General features: G+C 39.0%; 1 protein-coding gene across 1 annotated transcript in view; it reads left to right on the top strand.

Annotated features, from left to right (window-relative positions):
* The first annotated feature begins 13,224 nt into the window (after positions 1-13,224).
* Positions 13,225-23,270, top strand: part of LOC133623884 (sine oculis-binding protein homolog A-like) — a 51,358-nt gene continuing 41,312 nt past the window's right edge. The window contains exon 1 of the mRNA XM_061987351.2: positions 13,225-13,367. Coding sequence (XP_061843335.1) covers positions 13,275-13,367 — 93 coding nt within the window. The 5' untranslated portion in view covers positions 13,225-13,274. The remainder of the gene's footprint in view (positions 13,368-23,270) is intronic.

The raw sequence follows: 23,270 nt of genomic DNA, 5'->3' as shown, positions 1-23,270 counted from the left end.
GGAATATTTGGAAAATTGCTAATAAGCCTTTTAGATGGATAAAAAAATGTGGATCTTGAATATTCTGTCACCATTTCAGTCAGGTTTTTGCAGAAATCACAGTACTGTTACTGCTGCTATGAAGTTTATAAATGATGTAACTGAAGCTCTTGACAAGAAGCAGTGCTGTCTGTCCCTCTTTATTGACTTTTCAAAGGCATTTGATACTGTTGATCATGTCATTTTAATCAAACGTCTTTCAGCTATTGGTTTTTCTCAGCAAGAAGTTGGATGGTTTGCAAATTACCTCACAAGTAGAACTCAGGCTGTTCAGATAGAAGGTTCGTTCAATGAATGTTCTGCAATTTGTCGTCCCCAAAGTAAGAACTGAACTGGGCAAGAAAGCATTTAGGTTTTCAGCACCGAAGGTTTGGAATAACCTACAATCGAATATTAAACTTCAAACCCTTGTTACATTGAATGAGTTTAAAGCTTCTGTGAAAGGACTGCAGTCTACCTTGTCTGTATGCACATGTGTTATGTAAACAAGTTTTAATGTTGTAAATGTGATGTTTTATGTATTTGTTTACTGTTTTTAATGTAAACTTGCTGCTGCCCTCTTGGCCAGGTCTCCCTTTGAAAAGAGATCTTTGATCTCAATAAAGGCTAATAATAAATAATAATAATACTATATTGTATTTTTCACCCTCTCAGTTGTTTACAATGGTTACAGTACATAGCAAGTTATAAAGTTTAGGCAGCTGTGGGAATGTCAGAGAATAGGAGTTGTGGTCTAAAACAACTAAAGGAGCAATACAATTCTAAAATATAACCACCCCAATGACAATGCAAACATGTATTCTTGGAGATCTGCATCAATGTAGTGTCATTAACGGATACAACTGCATTTTTGTCAATATGCATCATAACAAAAACAGTAATATTAAACAAAATGATCAACTTTGATAGTCCAACTTATATTGACTGGTATGGAGATGATATCAGTAGAAAACATTGGAATATGGGATCCATTATATGAATTTGTTTGAACTATTATATGAACATATGACTTTTTTATCCTTGTGTTAAAATTGGGTACAGTGTCTGTTTTTTATTTAATGGCTGTGATGGTAATGTAAATGGTGAGTGATATTAACAATGTTTGCTTGTTGATATTTAATGTTTTTAATCACTGTTATTGAGGTTAGTACTCTTATTATTATTGATACTGTTGTTGATATTATTATTATTTTTTTTTTACCTTTTTGTTTTTTTGTTTTGTTTTTGTTTTTTTCTCAATTGCTCCTTGCATTGCCATTGCCGGGGCTGGGTTTGGTTTTTTGGTTTTTGCTCAAATTTCTAAATCAACTTCAGTCCTAAACAAAAAATAGCTGTCATGTCATGTTTTTTAAACTATTTGAATGCCCATTTGATGTAATTATGGCAGTTGTTTCATTTTTAAAAAATGCATAAAATGGGTATTCATCTAAACCAGTGGTTCTCAACCTTTTTTCAGTGATGTACCCCCTGTGAAAATTACAGCACTATGTCATCAGTTTCTGATTTATTAAATTGTATTACATTGCAAAATATTGCTCATTTGTAGTGGTCTTTCTTAAACTATTTGGAAAAAAAGATATAAAAATAACTAAAAACGTGTTGAAAAATAAACAAGTGATTCAATTATAAATATGTCCACAAAAAAATCTAGCTATCAACATTGAATATTGCATTGTTGCATTGTAATGAATGGAATAGCCTACTTAATTTGATGTTCAGTTTATGAACTTACATTCATATTTTGTTGAAGTATTATTCAATAAATATATTTATAAAGGATTTTTGAATTGTTGCTATTTTTAGAATATTTAAAAAAAATCTCATGTACCCCTTGACATACCTTCAAGTACCCCCAGGGGTACGCGTACCCCCATTTGAGAACCACTGATCTAAACCAGGGGTATCAAACTTGTTTTAATGGAGGGCCACATCGCAGGCATGGCTGCCCTCAGAGGGCCACTTGTAACAGTGAATGTAAGAATATAAAAGTATAATCGCCCCATTATAATATTGCCTATGCATTTGGTTATTTGATTTTTGTACTTACAAATTGATGGATAACTTGCTTTGAAATCGCAAGTGAAGGTGACAAGCAGATATTTAAGTACTTATTGTTATTTTTTTTACAAACTTTTATACGGTATATAATAATTAGGGGTGCGAAAATTTGTTTTTTATCACATTCAAATCCCGATTTTTGGAAATTACTAAAAAAAAAATTGGGATTTGAATGTGATAAAAAAAAAACATGTTTTAGCACCACTAATTATTTTTTTTATTTTTTTTTGACGAATGACTTTTAAAAAATAATTATAAAAAAATAGGCCATCTATATGCTTGGTGCACGTATGTTTCATACTTCAGCAACCAAAATGAGGTTTTGTAACCTTTAAGGTGTTGTTATTATCATACCAAATAATACATTGCAAAAATCAGTTTGAATGGAGAATCGTGTTGAATCGAGTATCGATTATGAATCAAATCCTCACCCCAAGAATCGGAATCGAATAGCGAGGTGCCCAAAGATTCACACCAATAACAATTGAATATTTATTTATATATCAAAGTTTAAAACATATGAAATTTCATGTATTACATTTTTTTCCGTCAAAATGGAAACAATGAAAACATTAGTAAGAAAGATGAAATAGCCACATCATTCCTAGGCTTTCGCGGGCCACATTAAATTATGTGTCGGGCCAGTTCCTTGAGTTTGACACATGTGATTTAGACAGTGAATATTACAGGTCTGGGATACTGGGGTAAATATCAGGGATTAATATTCATGATTTTACGAAACAACTGTTTTTTATACATTGTTTTATTTTTGCTGTGTCAGATTCCAAACCTTGATAGCAGTAAAGTAAATAATTGCTAGTCGGAGTGTTGCGGGGCTGGTAGTGGCGTGTAGTTAGGATAGGTTTTTTTAACCATAGGGCCGGGGCCAAAAAATATATCTGTTTTTCAGCTGTGGTCCATCCGTAGGGGCCACAGCAGTACTCAATTGTAACACACTTTTCCACCACTTGTGGCAGTAATGACAATTTAAAGTCTAAAGTCATAGTGAAGTTTTTTAAGCGCAAAAATTTATGGCTAAATTAATGAAGCTGCATTTTCATTTGCACGTAACAATGTGATTAAGAAACATTTTCATTATTACTTTATTTTCAGGACTTTAAACCGCTACATTTTCCCCAAACTTTGAACCCTGCGACTTATACAAAGGTGTGGCTAATCTGTAGATTGTTCTTTGCTAGCGGCTAAATTATGCAAAGGATTAAGCAAAGGAATCAAACAATGTGCTAAAATGATCCACTTTAAAAAACTGTTCTAACTCAACGTGTTTACAAAGTTTAAGAAATAATAATCCTGATTAACACCTTGAACCTTGTTAAAAAGGAGAAAATCGTATTCATCTCAGAAAGGATGAATAAAGACATCTATACATTTTCTGTTTTGTTAAATCAGCCGTTTTACTGCCATGTTACAGGCCCTATTTGGAAACAATTCAGGTGTGTAAATAAAGACTTGCAAAATCCATCTAGCGCTACCTCAAAGATTTGATTAATTATTTAAATACGGTGTATTATTTTCCTTCTGTCATGATCCGTGGTCCGGATCATGTTTTTGTTATGTTCTGTTAGCTTTAGACTCTATTAGTTCCTGTTTTTGTGCACCCTTGTTTGTTTTAATTACAATGGCGACTTATTAGTTTCACCTGCCTCTGGTGTTTGGGACACGTACTTGCTCTAATCAAGAGACCATTATTTAAGCCCACCTTTGCCAGTCAGTCGTCTTGGCGTCTTTATTGGTTTCATGCCACAGTTTCATGTTGTTCTATGCCATAGTTCATGTTAGTTGTTTCATGCCACAGTTTCATAGTTGTTCCATGCCATAGTTATGGTAGTTGTTTGTTTCTTGCTATGCTATGGTTTATGCTAGTTGTTTGTTTCACGCAACCCTCTACATAAGTCTTGTTTATTTCATGCCACAGTTAAGAAAATTGTGCCTGTTATTTTGTAGTTAGATTAATAAATATGTTCCTACCTGCTACCCTTGTCTGGAAAAGTCAGTTTTCATCCCGGGAGAACAAACTTCGCAGCAAGCTGCGACCCCCCCGTCTTGACACCTTTATTCAAACACAGTGTTACTGTTCAAACTGTTTGTGATGTTAAAGTGGCCAAAATATTGAATATACTTTTTGAATAAAAACCACTGCTTTCTTTTTAATGAATGCTTGGGCCTACTACGCTACTCTATTTTAATAATGGTAATTTTATGGTACTTGGAGAACCAGGTGTTTTCTGAGGTGGTACTTTGTGGAAATAGTTTCAGAAACACCGGGTTAGATATAATTATTGAATGTGTTTGAAATTAAGTGTAAAATGCTTAATTCTGTGTTAATATTTAAGTGGGGTCCCGTGCCCCTCTGTAGTGGAAAAGTTGGGTCATGAGGTCAAAAGGTTTAAGAACCCCTGCTGCTCTACACAGCAGGGTTTCTTAACCACAGGGGCCATTGCTGGGCCGCAAGCGCCCCCTAGAGGGCTGCAAAAAAGCATGTACTCAGTTGTAATACACTTATCCGCCACTTGTGGCAGTAATTTCAATATCAAACAAACAGAAGAAGTCTGGAGCTAAAGTCAGACAGAAGTTCTGAAGCGCCAAAATTATGACTAAAGTGGTGAACCTGTGTTTTTATTTTTAATGACAGGTAAAACATTTATCCATCCATTGATCCATTTTCTACCACTTGTCCCTTTTATTTATTCATTTATATTCATTCAAAGAGAGAAACTGGATTGCGAATCTCCCCCAAAATATGGAGAAAATACAATGACCTGGATAAATGAGAACATCCATACATACAGAGAAAACCCATGATGATTGGTTGGTGTTCATATGATGAGTCACAATTGGCTAAGGTTAGGGCGAAACATTACGGACTGGCCAGTCAGAGGTAAGATTAGGCGGGTCATCGAAACAGGAAGCAAAATCGGTCACCAACTCACTGCCTTTAGCATCCTCTACAACCTGTCGTCACGTCCGCTTTTCCTCCATACAAACAGTGTGCCGGCCCAGTCACATAATATATGCGGCTTTTACACACACATTAGTGAATGCAATTCATACTTGATCAACAGCCACACAGGTCACACTGAGGGTGGCCGCATAAACAACTTTAACACTGTTACAAATATGCGCCACACTGCGAACCCACACCAAACAAGAATGACAAACACATTTTGGGAGAACATCCGCACCGTAAAACAACATAAACACAACAGAACAAATACCCAGAATCCCTTGCAGCACTAACTCTTCCGGGACGCTACAATATACACCCCGCCCCCTCCATCTCCCGAATTCGGAGGTCTCAAGGTTGGCAAGTATGCTCTAGTATACTCTGGACTGAAGCTGTGTGCCTTCATTGTTTTTGTAGCTGTTGTTTTGAGGCATGTTTAAAAAAACTAAAAAATGATGCACTTTGTGAAAGTCAAAGTATAGTATTTCCCATAGTTGTAGTGGGTATGAGGATTATCTCAGGGAGAGCATGTCCCAAATTCCTAGCTGTTTTGAGGCATGTTAAAAAAAATTAATGTAATTTGTGACTTCAATAATAAATATGGCAGTGCCATGTTGGCACTTTTTTCCATAACTTGAGTTGAAGTTGTTCTCTTATTTTGGTCAATCTTGTTACATTGTTCAATGCATCCAGCGGGGCATCACAACAAAATTAGGCATAATAATGTGTTAATTCCACGACTGTATATATCGGTATCGGTTGATATCGGACTGGTCACACTGAGGGTGGCCGTATAAACAACTTTAACAATGTTACAAATATGCGCCACACTGTGAACCCACACCAAACAAGAATGACAAACACATTTCGGGAGAACATCTGCACCGTAACACAACATAAACACAACAGAACAAATACCCAGAACCCCTTGCAGCACTAACTCTTCCGGGACGCTACAATATACACCACCAAACCTTGTTACATTGTTTAATGCATCCAGCGGGGCATCACAACAAAATTAGGCATAATAATGTGTTAATTCCACGACTGTATATATCGGTATCGGTTGATATCGGAATCGGTACTTAAGAGTTGTACAATATCAAAATAAATGATATCAGCAAAAAAGCCATTATCGGACATCTCTACCCAAAACCTTAGTTTTTAGTTGTTTACTCTGCAAACCAAAGCCATAACTGCTCTCTTCATCTAAGATGTGCAACACAAAATAAGGAACACACATATGTCATGATCCGTTGCCCGGATCATGTGTTGTTTTAGTTTGACTCCCTTAGTTCTGTTTTGAGCACCCCCTAAGGTTTGTGTTTTAGTTGCCATGGGTGCAGATTAGTTTCACCTGCCTCTGATTAGTGTTCGGCACGCTCACTTGCTGCCGGGCACTAATCAGAGAGCTACTTATTCCCGTTTTTCGCCACACTCCGTCTGGCTGTCTTGTTAGCAATGCAACAAGTTCCGCGGGTTACCCATTTTGATTCCTGAGCTAAGCTTCGCCATTTGTTTACCTGTTTATATGCTCGCCTTTTTCTTAGCTTTGCTTCCCGTGCCATCGGTATGTTTGCTTTGTTTGTTTGGTATCCTGTATGATTTATGAAGAATAAATAATTTTCTTACCTGCACTTTGCCTCTCTGAGTTTCCGTCTGCATCTTGGGAGAACGATCCACGCAGTAAAATGCGACCATGACGTGACAACATTAAAGCGAGTGGAGTTCATGAAAACACACAAGTCATTGTTTATTTTTGTCATGCTATAGATAGAAGCTGCTTTTTACTGGAGGTAGAGACAGTGAATAACATTACAGGTGTGGGCCAAAGAAAAGGCAAACTATAATAAACTATACACAGTGGAGTGCGAGGACCCCTAGAGGTAGTTGTAGGATGTCCCCAGCTAAATGACAGATTGTTGAAGTAATGGACCCTTATTGGGTCTATGTGTACACTCACAGTTCCATTAACATTGGTATTAGACATGTGGGTCCATAGATAGAAATGTTGATAAATGTAGTTTTGATGTATCAAGTTAATTCTGCCGTTTAGCTCCTAACTTGGAGAAGCCAAACCATCAGTTTTATATTCCTCTGTGTGTGCGCTAAGTCAGGAGAGCACATCCTGACCATAAGAGGAGATGTCCGTGTGAAAGTGTCTGGAAAACAACTGCTTTTTGTCATAACTTAAATGTTGGCGTTGAACTAGACAGGTAGTCTCTTCTCAAGGATAGGGTTATCACTTTCGCATTCCGTAGTCCCAATTAGGGCCTCTTTCCTTCCTGATCTGAGACCACCTGTACCCCGAGCACTTATTATGTGCTCAAACTCAAATACCACTATTTAATTAAACTTGGTGGTTTGCTTTCTCCAAGGTGAATATAAACATTCACCATATGCAAAACATAATATGAGGTAATTAATTTGCTTGCTACAATTCTCTTGTATCTTGTAGGGCAGTGATGTATATTTCTGGTCTTGTCATCCCCGTCCGGACAGAAGGGTGACACGGCAGTGTGGCTGGATCAAAAGAGACGTCGGAGACGCTTTGCTAAACAAAAAGTTGCTTCATCACAAGCGAGCGTCATTATACAGGTCTGCAGTACCTGGAGGAGGTTAAGTCAAAAATGTGGCACTCCTAACTTGGAGAAGCCAAACCATCAGTTGTACAAACCCCGTTTCCATATGAGTTGGGAAATTGTTTTAGATATAAATATAAACGGAATACAATGATTTGCAAATCCTTTTCAACCCATATTCGATTGAATGCACTACAAAGACAAGATATTTGATGTTCAAACTCATAAACTTTTTTTTTTTTTTGCAAATAATAATTAACTTAGAATTTCATGGCCGCAACACGTGCCAAAGTAGTTGGGAAAGGGCATGTTCACCACTGTGTTACATAGCCTTTCCTTTTAACAACACTCAGTAAACTTTTGGGAACTGAGGAGACACATTTTTTAAGCTTCTCAGGTGGAATTCTTTCCCATTCTTGCTTGATGTACAGCTTAAGTTGTTCAACAGTCCGGAAGGTCTCCGTTGTGGTATTTTAGGCTTCATAATGCACCACACATTTTCAATGGGAGACAGGTCTGGACTACAGGCAGGCCAGTCTAGTACCCGCACTCTTTTACTATGAAGCCACGTTGATGTAACACGTGGCTTGGTATTGTCTTGCTGAAATAAGCAGGGGCGTCCATGGTAACGTTGCTTGGATGGCAACATATGTTGCTCCAAAACTTGTATGTACCTTTCAGCATTAATGGCGCCTTCACAGATGTGTAAGTTACCCATGTCTTGGGCACTAACACACCCCCATACCATCACAAATGGCTTTTCAACTTTGCGCCTAGAACAATCCGGATGGTTCTTTTCCTCTTCGGTCCGGCGGACACGACGTCCACAGTTTCCAAAAACAATTTGAAATGTGGACTCGTCAGACCACAGAACACTTTTCCTCTTTGTATCAGTCCATCTTAGATGAGCTCAGGCCCAGCGAAGCCGACGGCGATTCTGGGTGTTGTTGATAAACGGTTTTCGCCTTGCATAAGAGTTTTAACTTGCACTTACAGATGTAGTGACCAACTATAGTTAGTGACAGTGGGTTTCTGAAGTGTTCCTGAGCCCATGTGGTGATATCCTTTACACACTGATGTCGCTTGTTGATGCAGTACAGCCTGAGGGATCGAAGGTCACGGGCTTAGCTGCTTACATGCAGTGATTTCTCCAGATTCTCTGAACCCTTTGATGATATTACGGACCGTAGATGTTGAAATCCCTAAATTCCTTGCAATAACTGGTTGAGAAAGGTTTTTCTTAAACTGTTCAAAAATTTGTTCACGCATTTGTTGACAAAGTGGTGACCCTCGCCCCATCCTTGTTTGTGAATGACTGAGCATTTCATGGAATCTACTTTTATACCCAATCATGGCACCCACCTGTTCCCAATTTGCCTGTTCACCTGTGGGATGTTCCAAATAAGTGTTTGATGAGCATTCCTCAACTTTATCAGTATTTATTGCCACCTTTCCCAACTTCTTTGTCACATGTTGCTGGCATCAAATTCTAAAGTTAATGATTATTTGCAAAAAAAAAATGTTTATCAGTTTGAACATCAAATATGTTGTCTTTGTAGCATAGTCAACTAAATATGGGTTGAAAATGATTTGCAAATCATTGTAATCCGTTTATATTTACATCTAACACAATTTCCCAACTCATCTGGAAATGGGGTTTGTATATTCATCCTGACCTTAAAAGGAGATGTTTGTGTGCAAGTGTCTGGAAAACAACTGCTTTATGTCATAACTTAAAGGTTGGTGTTGAGCTAGACAGGTAGTCCCTTCTCAAGGATAGGGCTATCACTTTCGCATTCCGAAGTCCCAATTGGGGCCTCTTTCCTTCGAGAAGTGATCCAACCCACCTGCGAATTTCAAACTAAGGGCCATATCTTATGTGCTCAAACTGAAATACCACAATATATGTACCGTGTTGTGTTTTTTTTCATCATTCTTTTGGTTTCATGATTCATGGTGTGATGATCCGTTGCCCGGATTATGTTTTGTTTTAGTCTTAGACTCCCTTAGTTCTGTTTCAGCACCCCTGTGTTTGTGTTTCTTGGTTGCCATGGGTGCTGATTATTTTCACCTGCCTCTGATTAGTGTTCGGGACGCTCACCTGCTCCCAGGCACTAATCAGAGAGCTATTTTTTCCTGCCTTTCGCCACACTCGGTCTGGCTGTTTTGTTTGCTCCATGCAACATTACGTTGATAAATCCTAGCATCTGATTCCAGTTTCTATGCTAAGCTTTCCCGCAAGCCTTTTCCTTAGCTTCCCATGCTATCGGCACGCTTTCCTGTACTTTTGTATTTTGCCTGATTTACGGATAATAAATCATTGTCCTACCTGCACGCTGCCTCCGGAGTTCCGTCTGCATCTTTGGGAAACGATCCGTGCATAACCCTGCGACCACCCAACCGTAACACATGGTTGCATATCATTTGACCAGGTTTATCATGTTAAACTGTAAATAGGTTAGATATAATTAATAAATAACATTAAAATCAAGAGTAAAATTATTCATTCAGTGTTGAGTGGATCCTGGGCCCCTCTGTAGAGGAAAAGTTGGGCCCCAAGGTCAAAAACGTAAAGAAATCCCAGTCTACAGTATTATCTTGTTGGACTGATTGATATTCTGTTTGATTTAAAAAAAAAAATATATATATAAATTGTTACAAAAAATTAAAAAAATAAAACTCCTAAATGTTAGAAGTAAACACATTCCATTTGGAGTACCACAACCAAATTTATGGCCAAAAATAGAGCACATTTCTACCTAAAACCTACGGTATGTGTCAAGGTCCGCAAGCCAGATCTGACCCGTGAATGAATTATCTATGGCCATAAGTGAAGAAAATTAAATGAGCTCAAATATACCTACAAACAAGGCATAATGATGCAATATGTACATGCCGTTAGCCTAAATAGCATGTTAGCATCAATTAGCTCGCAGTCATGGATTGACCAAATATGCCTGATAAGCACTCCAGCAAATCAATAAAAAATCAACAAAGCTCACCTTTGTGCATTCACGCACAGCATAAAACGTTTGGTGGACAAAATGAGACAAAGAAGGTGTGGCGTAAAACACGTCTTTCTGTGGCAGCATCGGAGAAAGTTGTACATGTAAGCAAACTACGATGAGTTCAAGGATCGCTGAAATTAGTAGGACAAAACGACGCATGCAAAATACTCTCATCAGTGAAGCATGTTTAACATAAACAGTGGGATTGCTAACAAATAAGCACTAAATATTACAAGTGAACACTCTTGGGGAAAAACATTCCACAACTAAAGTTATGGCCAAAAATAGAGCACATTTTATACTCAAAACCTAGGTGTCAAAGTCAAGGTCCGCGGGCCAGATCCGGCCCGGGAATGAATGATGTATGATATTTGATTAGTATTAGAAGCCGCCTGCTGCTGTTTTGCACACACCAATACTCCATCAGTGTTGGCGCTAGGAATTTTCAAAATGGGGTCCCAGGAACCCCGTCAAGTTATAAAAACGGGGTCCCACAGTACATTTTTGGAGTCCACCTTTTTTGTAACCGTTTTGAAAACAAATAAATCCTATTATCTCACAATCTATTTTGTGTTTTGGAAAAAGGTTGTCATAAACGTTACTTAATTCGTTAAAATGATACAAAAGAAAACACATTTTTATGCATATGTTAATGTATTCAGTTATAAACATTAATTCACTTTCTTCTTTCCTTCATGGATCTAAACTCTAACGCTGCCGGTATTTTTTTCGATATTTTTATTGTAACTTAACATGGGCCGCAGCAGTACTCAGTTGTAATACAAGTCTCCACCATTTGTGGCAGTAAGACAATCTCAAACCAGTGACAAAAGAGTGTGGACAATTAAACAAAAGGCGCCATGTTTGGTACCTCGGACAGGCAATTGAGTCATTCTGGCATTATTTTTCTTGACAAGATAAACCAAAATAATAGGTCTAAATATAGTTCTAAATATACTTCAGCTCATAAACTTACAATAAAATATGCTTTTATTTCATCAAAATAGTATATACATGAATAATTTCATAAACGTTTAACTCATTAAAAAAAAAAAAAAAAAGAAAACACATTTTCATGCCTATGTAAATGTGTTCAGTTATAAACATTTAGGTATTTAAAAAAATATTTTTATTGTAATATTTTCAAAATGTGTTTGTTCTATTTTTGTCTTTATTTTTTAGTTTTAATGCCATGATTTTAATAGTCCGGCCCGCGTGTGCACAGATTTTTCCTCCATGTGGCCCCTGAGCTAAAATGAATTTGACACCACTTTAAAAGTCAAAATATGCGAGGGCCGTTTTGACATATTTTTATTTTGTAAAGAAAATAAATAAATAAAAATACTACAAACAGACATTATATATGTTTTAAGGACAAAATTTTGTTTCAGAAATGTGTTATAGGTAACTAAGTGTGCTATTATCAGGTTTTACAAAGGTAAAAAATTATATATATATATATATATATATATATATATATATATATATATATATATATACATCATAATATATGTATGTATGTATGTATATATATGTATATGTGTGTATGTATATGTATGTATGTGTATATATATATATATGTGTGTATGTGTATGTATATGTGTGTATGTATATATATATATATATATATATATATATATTATGACAGATATATATATATATATATATATATATATATATCTGTCATAATATATATATATATATATATATACATACACACATATACATACACACATATACATACACACACATATACATACACACATATACATACACACACACACACACACACATATATATATATATATATATATATATATATATATATATATATTATGACAGATATATATATATATTATGACAGATATATATATATATTATGACAGATATATATATATATATATATATATATATATATATATATATATATATATATATATATATATATATATATATGTGTGTGTGTGTGTGTGTGTGTGTGTGTGTGTGTGTATACATACATACATACATATATATATTATATATATATATTCCGACATATATATATATATATATGTATATATATATATATATATATATATGTATGTATATATATCTGTCTGCCGGAATATATATATGAATGTATGAATGTATGTATGTATATATATATATATATATATATATATATATATATATATATATATATATATATATATATATATATATATCTGTCTCCCGGAATAAATACAGTACATTCATTCATACATTCATTCGGAGCGTTAACAAGCATATAATGTTAGAAATGCTGGAGGGCTTTTATTTGCGGGGCTAACCGGAAGTAGAACTTCCTGTACCGACATTCGCTTGACGGCGGTAAAGAGTAGCGAGCGGTGGGGGCTTGTTCTCGCAGCACGGAGCGCACTTTACGCGCATGTTCCGCGGACTCTTTGCGTGGAGCCCCCAGATGAGGAGCTCGCACGCCCGGGGAATGACAGCTGCTGTCACTGCGAGTGACAGCTTTCACTCGGACGACATTTCGCCGACTCACTGACTCTCCCCCCCCCCCCCCCCCCCTCCAGCCCCCATCCCCTCACCTACAGCCGCAACAGATCCGGAACGGGTCCTCTTCCACAGCCCGGGACTATGCCAGAGATGGAGAACGGTCGACCGCCAGAAAGTAAACGCAGCAGGAAACCCGCGCACCCCGTGAAGAGGGAGATCAACCAGGAGATGAAGGTGAGGAAACTCTTTTTTTTCTTCTTTCTTCCCCCACATCTTGTTTATATGACCACAACCCATAAAATGGGTTGTTTTATATCAGCAGTAATAATAATAATAATAAACAATCTTGAGCGACATTTTAATTAGGCTGTAGATGTTGGCCTTCTGTGACGTCATGTCAGGCCAGCTGTGTCCACTGGAGACCCAGATGTGCGTCACTTTTTCACGGCGAGGGTGGGGTGAAGTGAAGTCGGGACCCCTCAAATAACCTGAGGAAAGTGAAGCATCCAAACTGGAGATTTTGAAGGCTTTTCTTTTTCCATGACTCCCTCCCCTCCGCCATCACTGCATGGAAACTTATCCAGGGATTGTGTGCTTTGTTTGGGTTCGGACACTGGTTATTTGAGACCGCTGGTAAGGGATATCTGAGTCTCCTTCCAGCGGAGGATGATTCTGCCGTTTAGTGCGGGGAAGGAGATGTGCTCTTCACAACCTGGCTCCATCCCGGGGGCCAATTTCTTTTACATGGCCCTGGATGTTTTGTGCTTTAATAAAGCCGTTACATCTTCCCAAAGGGTTCTCAAACTTTCTTCACGGAGGACCACCTCAGAAAAAACTCTGCAAGTACCACCATAATGACCGACATTTAATACAGTAGCGTGGTAGGCCTAAGTATTCATTAAAACGAGGCAGAGGGTTTATTTAACAAGTATATTTATTAGTTTTAGCTTTGCGCCTAGAACAATCCGGATGGTTCTTTTCCTCTTCACACAGTTTCCGAAAACACTTTGAAATTTGAACTCGTCAGACCGCAGAACACTTTTCCACTTTGCATCAGTCCATCTTAGATGAGCTCGGGCCCGGGTGTTGTTGATAAATGGCTTTCGCTTTGCATAGTAGAGTTTTAACTTGCACTTACAGATGTAGCGACCGACTGTAGTTACTGACAGTGGTTTCCTTAAGTGTTCCTGAGCCCATGTGGTGATATCCTTTACACGCTGATGTCGGGTTTTGATGCAGTACAGCCTGAGGGAATCGAAAGTCATGCTGGCTTTTGAACTTTGCGCCTCGAACAATCCGGATGGTTCTTTTCCTCTTCACACAGTTTCCGAAAACACTTTGAAATGTGTACTCGTCAGACCGCAGAACACTTTTCCACTTTGCATCAGTCCATCTTAGATGAGCTCGGGCCCGGGTGTTGTTGATAAATGGCTTTCGCTTTTGCATAGTAGAGTTTTAACTTGCACTTACAGATGTAGCGACCGACTGTAGTTACTGACAGTGGTTTTCTGAAGTGTTCCTGAGCCCATGTGGTGATATCCTTTACACGCTGATGTCGCTTTTTGATGCAGTACAGCCTGAGGGATCGAAAGTCATGCTGGCTTTTGAACTTTGCGCCTAGAACAATCCGGATGGTTCTTTTCCTCTTCACACAGTTTCCGAAAACACTTTGAAATGTGGACTCGTCAGACCGCAGAACACTTTTCCACTTTGCATCAGTCCATCTTAGATGAGCTCGGGCCCGGGTGTTGTTGATAAATGGCTTTCGCTTTTGCATAGTAGAGTTTTAACTTGCACTTACAGATGTAGCGACCAACTGTAGTTACTGACAGTGGTTTTCTGAAGTGTTCCTGAGCCCATGTGGTGATATCCTTTACACGCTGATGTCGGTTTTTGATGCAGTACAGCCTGAGGGAATCGAAAGTCATGCTGGCTTTTGAACTTTGCGCCTAGAACAATCCGGATGGTTCTTTTCCTCTTCACACAGTTTCCGAAAACACTTTGAAATGTGGACTCGTCAGACCGCAGAACACTTTTCCACTTTGCATCAGTCCATCTTAGATGAGCTCGGGCCCGGGTGTTGTTGATAAATGGCTTTCGCTTTTGCATAGTAGAGTTTTAACTTGCACTTACAGATGTAGCGACCAACTGTAGTTACTGACAGTGGTTTTCTGAAGTGTTCCTGAGCCCATGTGGTGATATCCTTTACACGCTGATGTCGGTTTTTGATGCAGCACAGACTGTGGGATCGAAAGTCACGGGCATTGCCGCTTACGTGCAGTGATTTCTCCAGATTCTCTGAACCTTTCGATGATATTACGGACCGTAGATGGTGAAATCCCTGAATTCCTTGCAATAGCTGGTTGAGAAATGTTGTTCTTAAACTGTTGGACAATTTGCTCACGCATTTGTTGACAAAGTGGTGACCCTCGCCCCATCCTTGTTTGTGAATGACTGAGCATTTCATGGAAGCTGCTTTTATACCCAATCATGGCACCCACCTGTTCCCAATTAGCCTCTTCACCTGTGGGATGTTCCAAATAAGTGTTTGATGAGCGTTCCGCAACTTCCTCCGTCTTTTTTGCTACTTGTGCCAGCTTTTTGGAAACCTGTTGCAGGCATCAATTTCCAAATGAGCTAATATTTCCCAAAATTAACAAAGTTTTCCAGTTAAAACGTTAAATATCTTGTCTTTGCAGTCTATTCAATTGAATATAAGTTGAAAAGGATTAGCAAATCATTGTATTCTGTTTTTATTTACCATTTACATTACGTGCCAACTTCACTGGTTTTTGGGGTTTGTAGTTTGAACAGTAAACTCTTTGAATATAGGAAAATAAAACACTGTACTTTAATCAAGTGATTATTTGGCTTACCACTAGATGAAGCCCGCATACCACTAGTGCACACAATATAGAATGTGAGATATAACAGGATAATGCATATATTTATTATCATTTGTTTTTACAAAAAAGTGGGACCCCCCAAAATGTACTGTGGGACCCCATTTTCATGACTTTATGACCATTTAGAAAATTCCCAGCGCCAACACTGATGGAGTATTGGTGCGTGCAAAACAGCAGCAGGCCGGTTCTAATACTAATCAAATATCATCCGGGGGCCACAGATAAGTCATTCAGATCTTGGGCCTTGACTTTGACACATAGGTTTTAGTATGTGGCCCTTGTTGGAAAAAGTTGCGACACCCCTGCATTATGAACATAAATTCCAAACATTTTTGGTTCGAATAACATGCGGGTCCCCTTGACTTATGGTTTCAAAAGGCAAGTACGTTATCCATCAATTTGTACGTCATACATTTGAATAATAGAATCCATCGGGAATTGTGTAGTAAAATAATGAGGCGATTATACATTATAATTAAAATGCTTTAAAATGTAATATCGGAAATTATCGGTATCGGTTTCAAAAAGTAAAATGTATGACTTTTTAAAACGCCGCAGTACGGAGTGGTACACGGACATAGGAGGAAGTACGGAACAGTTGCGTTTCCAAGTCATACTTGCCAACACTCCCGATTTCCCCGGGAGACTCCCGAATTTCAGGGCCCCTCCCGAAAATCTCCCGGGGTAACCATTCTCTCGAATTTCTCCCGATTTCCGCCCAGACAACAATATTGGGGGCGTGCCTTAAAGGCACTGCCTTTGCGTGCCGGCCCAATGACATAATATCTACGGCTTTTCACACAGGCATACTTGGTCAACAGCCATACAGGTGACACTGAGGGTGGCCGTATAAACAACTTTAACACTGTTACAAATATGCGCCACACTGTGAACCCACACCAAACGAGAATGACAAACACATTTTGGGAGAACATCCGCACCGTAACACAACATGAACACAACAGAACAAATACCCAGAACCCCTTGCAGCATTAACTCATCCGGGACGCTACAATACACACCCCGCGCTACCCCCTAGCCCCCCGCCCACCTCAACCTCCTCATGCTCTCTCAAGGAGAGCATGTCCCAAATTCCAAGCTGCTGTTTTGAGGTGTGTTAAAAAAAATAATGCACTTTGTGACTTCAATAATAAATATGGCAGTGCCATTTTGGCATTTTTTTTCCCATCACTTGAGTTGATTTATTTTGGAAAACCTTGTTACATTGTTTAATGCATCCAGCGGGGCATCGCAACAAAATTAGGCATAATAATGTGTTAATTCCACGACTGTTTATATCGGTATCGGTTGATATCGGAATCGGTAATTAAGAGTTGGACAATATCGGCAAAAAAGCCATTACCGGACATCTCAATTGATAATACATATTTATTCACTGTAACAAGTGGCCCTTTGAGATTAAAGGTCCCTCAATGGAAACAAGTCGGGCATCCCTGATTTAGTGGTTTGCCAAAGAATCGCTTAATTAAATATTCAAACACAATGAATACTTAGGCCTACTATGCTACTGTATTAAATGTTGCCCATTATGGTGGTACTTGCAGAGCCAAGTTTTTTTCTGAGGTGGTGAAAAAAACTACCTACTCAGTGGCCGAGTGGTTAGAGTGTCCGCCCTGAGATCGGTAGGTCGTGAGTTCAAACCCCGGCCGAGTCATACCAAAGACTATAAAAATGGGAGCCATTACCTCCCTGCTTGCAACTCAGCATCAAGGGTTTGAATTGGGGGTTAAATCACCAAAAAAGATTCCCGGGCGTGGCCACCGCTGCTGCTCACTGCTCCCCTCACCTCCCAGGGTGATCAAGGGTGATGGGTCAAATGCAGAGAATAATTTCGCCACACCTAGTGTGTGTGTGACAATCATTGGTACTTTAACTTTAACTTTATAATATCTACGGCTTTTCACACACACAAGTGAATGCATGGCATACTTGGTCAACAGCCATACAGGTCACACCTAGTGTGTGTGTGTGTGTGACAATCATTGGTACTTTAACTTTAAAAGTTTGAGAACCCTTAGGGAAGATGAACGGCTTTATTAAAGCACCTACATTTCCAGGGCCGTATAAAAGAAATTGGCGGGCCCCGTCTGGCCCCTGGGCCTTGAGTTACACACCCGTGCACTAGTGGTATGCAGGCTCCATCCAGTAGCAAGCCAAATAATTACTTGATTAAAGTACAGTGTTTTATTTTCCTATATTCAAAGAGTTTACTGTTCAAACGATGTGTGATGTTACAATGAACCAAAAGTATTAACTATTCTTATTGTATAAAACCTCTGCTGTGTTTTAATGAATACTTGGGCCTACTACGCTACTGTATTTTAATGTTGGTCATCATAGTGGTAGAATAGAATGGACTTTATTAGGGACCGCAATGTCCCTTTGGGACAGAGGACCCTATTGTAATTGTAAGGTTTTATTATTATTATTCCGCCGCCTCTTTGAGCTGTAATTTGACCCCCTTAACCTGCTTCAAAACTCACCATATTTGACACACACATCAGGACTAACAAAAATTGCCATCTAATAAAAAAACAAAAAACAAAAACTCAAAATTGCACTCTAGCGCCCCCTAGGAAAAAACACAGACAAAACTGCTTGTAACTTCCGGTAGGAATGTCGTAGAGACATGAAACAAAAACCTCTATATAGGTCTGACTTAGACCTAGATTTCATACGTTGACATCCTTCAGCAAAAATCGACAGGAAGTTGGCAATTCCCCCTTCAAAACAAAAGTTTAGTAAAAACAGTCACTTTTGCCTCTTTGAGCTGTAATTTGACCCTCTTAACATGCTTCAAAACTCACCAAACTGGACACACACATCAGGACTGGCAAAAATTGCGATCTAATAAAAAACCCAACCCCAAAACTCAAAATTGTGCTCTAGCGCCCCCTAGGAAGAAAACACAGACACAACTGCTCCTAGGAAGAAAACTCAGACAAAACTGCTCCTAGGAAGAAAACAGACAAAACTGCCTGTAACTTCCAGTAGGAATGTCGTAGAGACATGAAACAAAAACCTCTATGTAGGTCTCACTTAGACCTATATTTCATTTATTGACAACCCCCAGCAAAAATCAACAGGAAGTTTGCAATTCCCCCTTCAAAACAAAAGTTTTGTAAAAACCGGTCACCTTTCTTCAAACATTATCTCCTCTGAGCGCGTTTGTCGTGTCGGCTTCAAACTAGTACAGGAGAGAGATTGAACCCTTCTGATTAAAAGTTGACCAAAGACTTTTAATTACTGCTCCGGTTTGGATTTTATGTGCCGTCAAAGTCGGTCCCGTCCATCGCTGCTTGCAGCTTTAATTAGGGACCGCAATGTCCCTTTGGGACAGAGGACCCTATTTTAATTGTAAGGTTTTATTAGGGCCCGCATGGCCCATTGCAAAAGGACTCCCGAAGGGAGTCCTTATGCAATGGGACATAAGGACCTATTGAATTTCTAAGGTTTTATTATTATTATTATTATTATTCTTCCGCAACTTTGCGCTGTAATTTGACCCCCTTAGCATACTTCAAAACTCACCAAATGTTATACACACATCAGTAATATACGGCAAAACATTTTATCAAAAAACCAAACCCCAAAACTCAAAATTGCGCTCTAGCGCCCCCTAGAAAAAAAAAAACTAGACTGCCTGTAACTCCAACTAGGAAGGTCGGAGAGACATGAAACAAAAACCTTTATGTAGGTCTGACTTAGACCTAGATTTCATAATAGTATATTCTCGGGCAAAAATCAACAGGAAGTTGGCAATTCCCCCTTCAAGACAAAAAAGTACTAAAAACAGTCACTTTTGCCTCTTTGGCTGCAATTTGACCCCCTTAACATGCTTCAAAACTCACCAAACTGAACGCACACATCAGGACTGGCAAAAATTGCGATCTAATAAAAAAACCTAACCCCAAATCTTAAAATTGTGCTCTAGCGCAATTTTTTAATGAAACGCACAAAAAACTGCTCCTCGGATGAAAAAACTGACAAAACTGCCTGTAACTCTCCCTGGGAAGGTCGGAGAGACATGAAACAAAAACCTTTATGTAGGTCTCACTTAGACCTACATTTCATAGATTGACAACCCTCAGCAAAAATCAACAGGAAGTTTGCAATTTCCCCTTCAAAACAAATTTTTTTTATAAACCGGTCACTTCTCTTCAAACATTATCTCCTCTGAGCGCGTTTGTCGAGAGATTGAACCCTTCCAAATAAAAGTTATCGAAAAAAAATTTCTAACTGCTCCGGTTTTGATTTTATGAGCCTTCAAAGAACCGCTGCGCTGATGCTGCTGCGCTGCTGTTTTTTTTAAGATGGCTGCTTAAAAGCAGGAAGCACCAGCGTGCCTACACAATGCAGACAAGGTAGGTACACTAGACAAAAGTCTTGGGACACTTCAGACTAAAAGTAGACAAAAGTATTGGGACACTTAAGACTAGCACCTGCCAAATACGCGGGCCCGACCAATGCTGCTTGCAGCTTTAATTATTATTATTCCGCCGCCTCTTTGAGCTGTAATTTGACCCCCTAACATGCTTCAAAACTCACCATATTTGACACACACATCAGGACTGTTGAAAATTGCCATCTAATAAAAAAAACAAAAAAAACCCCCAAAACTCAAAATTGCGCTCTAGCGCCCCCTAGGGAAAAAACACAGACAAAACTGCTTGTAACTTCCGGTAGGAATGTCGTAGAGACATGAAACAGAAAACCTCTATGTAGGTCTGACTTAGACCTAGATTTCATACATTGACATCCTTCAGGAAGTTGGCAATTCCCCCTTCAAAACAAAAGTTTAGTAAAAACAGTCACTTTTGCCTCTTTGAGCTGTAATTTGACCCCCTTAACATGCTTCAAAACTCACCAAACTGGACACACACATCAGGACTGGCAAAAATTGCGATCTAATAAAAAAAACCAAACCCAAAACTCAAAATTGCGCTCTAGCGCCCCCTAAGAAGAAAACACAGACAAAACTGCTCCAAAGAAGAAAACACAGATAAAACTGCCTGTAACTTCCAGTAGGAATGTTGTAGAGACATGAAACAAAAACCTCTATGTAGTTCTTACTTAGACCTACATTTCAAATATTGACAACCCCCAGCAAAAATCAACAGGAAGTTTGCAATTCCCCCTTCAAAACAAAAGTTTTGTAAAAAACGGTCACCTTTTTTCAAACATTATCTCCTCTGAGCGCGTTTGTCGTGTCGGCTTCAAACTAGCACAGGAGAGAGATTGAACCCTTCTGATTAAAAGTTGACCAAAGACTTTTAATTACTGCTCCGGTTTGGATTTTATGTGCCGTCAAAGTCGGTCCCGTCCATCGCTGCTTGCAGCTTTAATTGTCATTATATTTGCATATAACAAGATTAAGGACTCCAACATAAGGTGCGGTAGTGGGAACAAATGTGGGGTAAAAATAAGTTACACAAGAGGTAATGAAGATAAAACTAAGAATTGAAATAAACAGACTACTATCCAATAAAAATAATAAGCAATCCTGTACAATATACAAAACTCTATACAAAATACTGTACAATATACAGAAGGTTTTTCCTGGAAAAAAAGTTTGAGAACCACCGCTCTAAGTGGTTTGGGCTGCGGCGTTTTGATATCCAGCGAAGGTGTCGCCTTACGAGTTCCCCTAATTTGAATCAAAACACGTGAAACGCTATCCTCGCTTGATGTACGCCCGCCCCTGGTCGGATCTCTTCTCTTTGTTGTCTTTGGCCGCCACTCTCGCCGCGGTTTAGGATATGGCCTGTCACTCTCACAAAGCAGATGTTTGTCTGAACTGCCAGGAAGAAACAAAAACAACATTGTGGGGCGTGTGGGCGGACAAAACTGTGGAACGAACGACACCAGGCTGTGTACGCATACGACACTCTTAAGGAAACACTACATCATTGTACCTATTAGGGGTGTAGCGCTCCGTCACCGGGGCGGTACACCCTTGACACTTGAGTTTCACACCCTGAGAACAAACCTCTGCCTCTTTGTTGCTTCTGGGAAAAAATCAGCCTAACTCGAGTGAATTGGTTGAACGGTTTTAGCTTAGCATTCACACCTGACGCAATTAGGCCCTCTGTCATGAAAGGTGTGTACAAAACCCAAAACCAGTGAAGTTGGCACGTTGTGTAAATGGTAAATAAAAACAGAATACAATGATTTGCAAATCCTTTTCAGCTTATATTCAATTGAATAGACTGCAAAGACAAGATATTTAAAGTTCGAACCGCAAAACGTTGTTATTTTTTGCGAATATTAGCTCATTTGGAATTTGATGCCTGCGACATGTTTCAAAAAAGCTGGCACGAGTGGCAAAGTGGCAAAAAAGACTGAGAAAGTGGAGGAATGCTCATCAAACACTTATTTGGAACATCCCACAGGTGAACGGGCTAATTGGGAACAGGTGGGTGCCATGATTGGGTATAAAAGCAGCTTCCATGAAATGCTCAGTCATTCACAAACAAGGACGGGCCGAGGGTCACCACTTTGTCAACAAATGCATGAGCAAATTGTCCAATATTTTAAGAACAACATTTCTCAACCAGCTATTGCAAGGAATTTAGGGATTTCACCATCTACGGTCTGTAATATCATCAAAAGGTTCAGAGAAGCTGGAGAAATCACTGCACGTAAGCCATGATATTACAGACCTTCGATCTCTCAGGTGGTACTGCATCAACAAGCGACATCAGTGTGTAAAGGATATCACCACATGGGCTCAGGAACACTTCAGAAAACCACTGTCAGTAACTACAGTTCGTCGCTACATCTGTAAACGCAAGTTAAAACTCTACTATGCAAAACCAAAGCCATTTATCAACAACACCCAGAAACGCCGCCGGCATCTAAGATGGACTGATGTAAAGTGGAAAAGTGTTCTGTGGTCTGACGAGTCCACATTTCAAATTGTTTTTGGAAACTGTGGACGTCGTGTGTTCTTTTCCAAAGAGGAAAAGAACCATCCGGATTGTTCGAGGCGCAAAGTTGAAAAGCCAGCATCTGTGATGGTATGGGGGTGTATTAGTGCCCAAGGCATGGGTAACTTACACATCTGTGAAGGCGCCATTAATGCTGAAAGGTACATACAGGTTTTGGAGCAACATATGTTGCCATCCAAGCAACGTTACCATGGACGCCCCTGCTTATTTCAGCAAGACAATGCCAAGCCACGTGTTACATCAACGTGGCTTCCTAGTAA

The sequence above is a fragment of the Nerophis lumbriciformis genome, linkage group LG26 (genome assembly GCF_033978685.3).
Source record: "Nerophis lumbriciformis linkage group LG26, RoL_Nlum_v2.1, whole genome shotgun sequence".
NCBI lineage: Eukaryota > Metazoa > Chordata > Actinopteri > Syngnathiformes > Syngnathidae > Nerophis > Nerophis lumbriciformis.
Note: the sequence above shows the minus strand (reverse complement) of the source record. Positions and strands in the feature narration are given on the sequence as shown.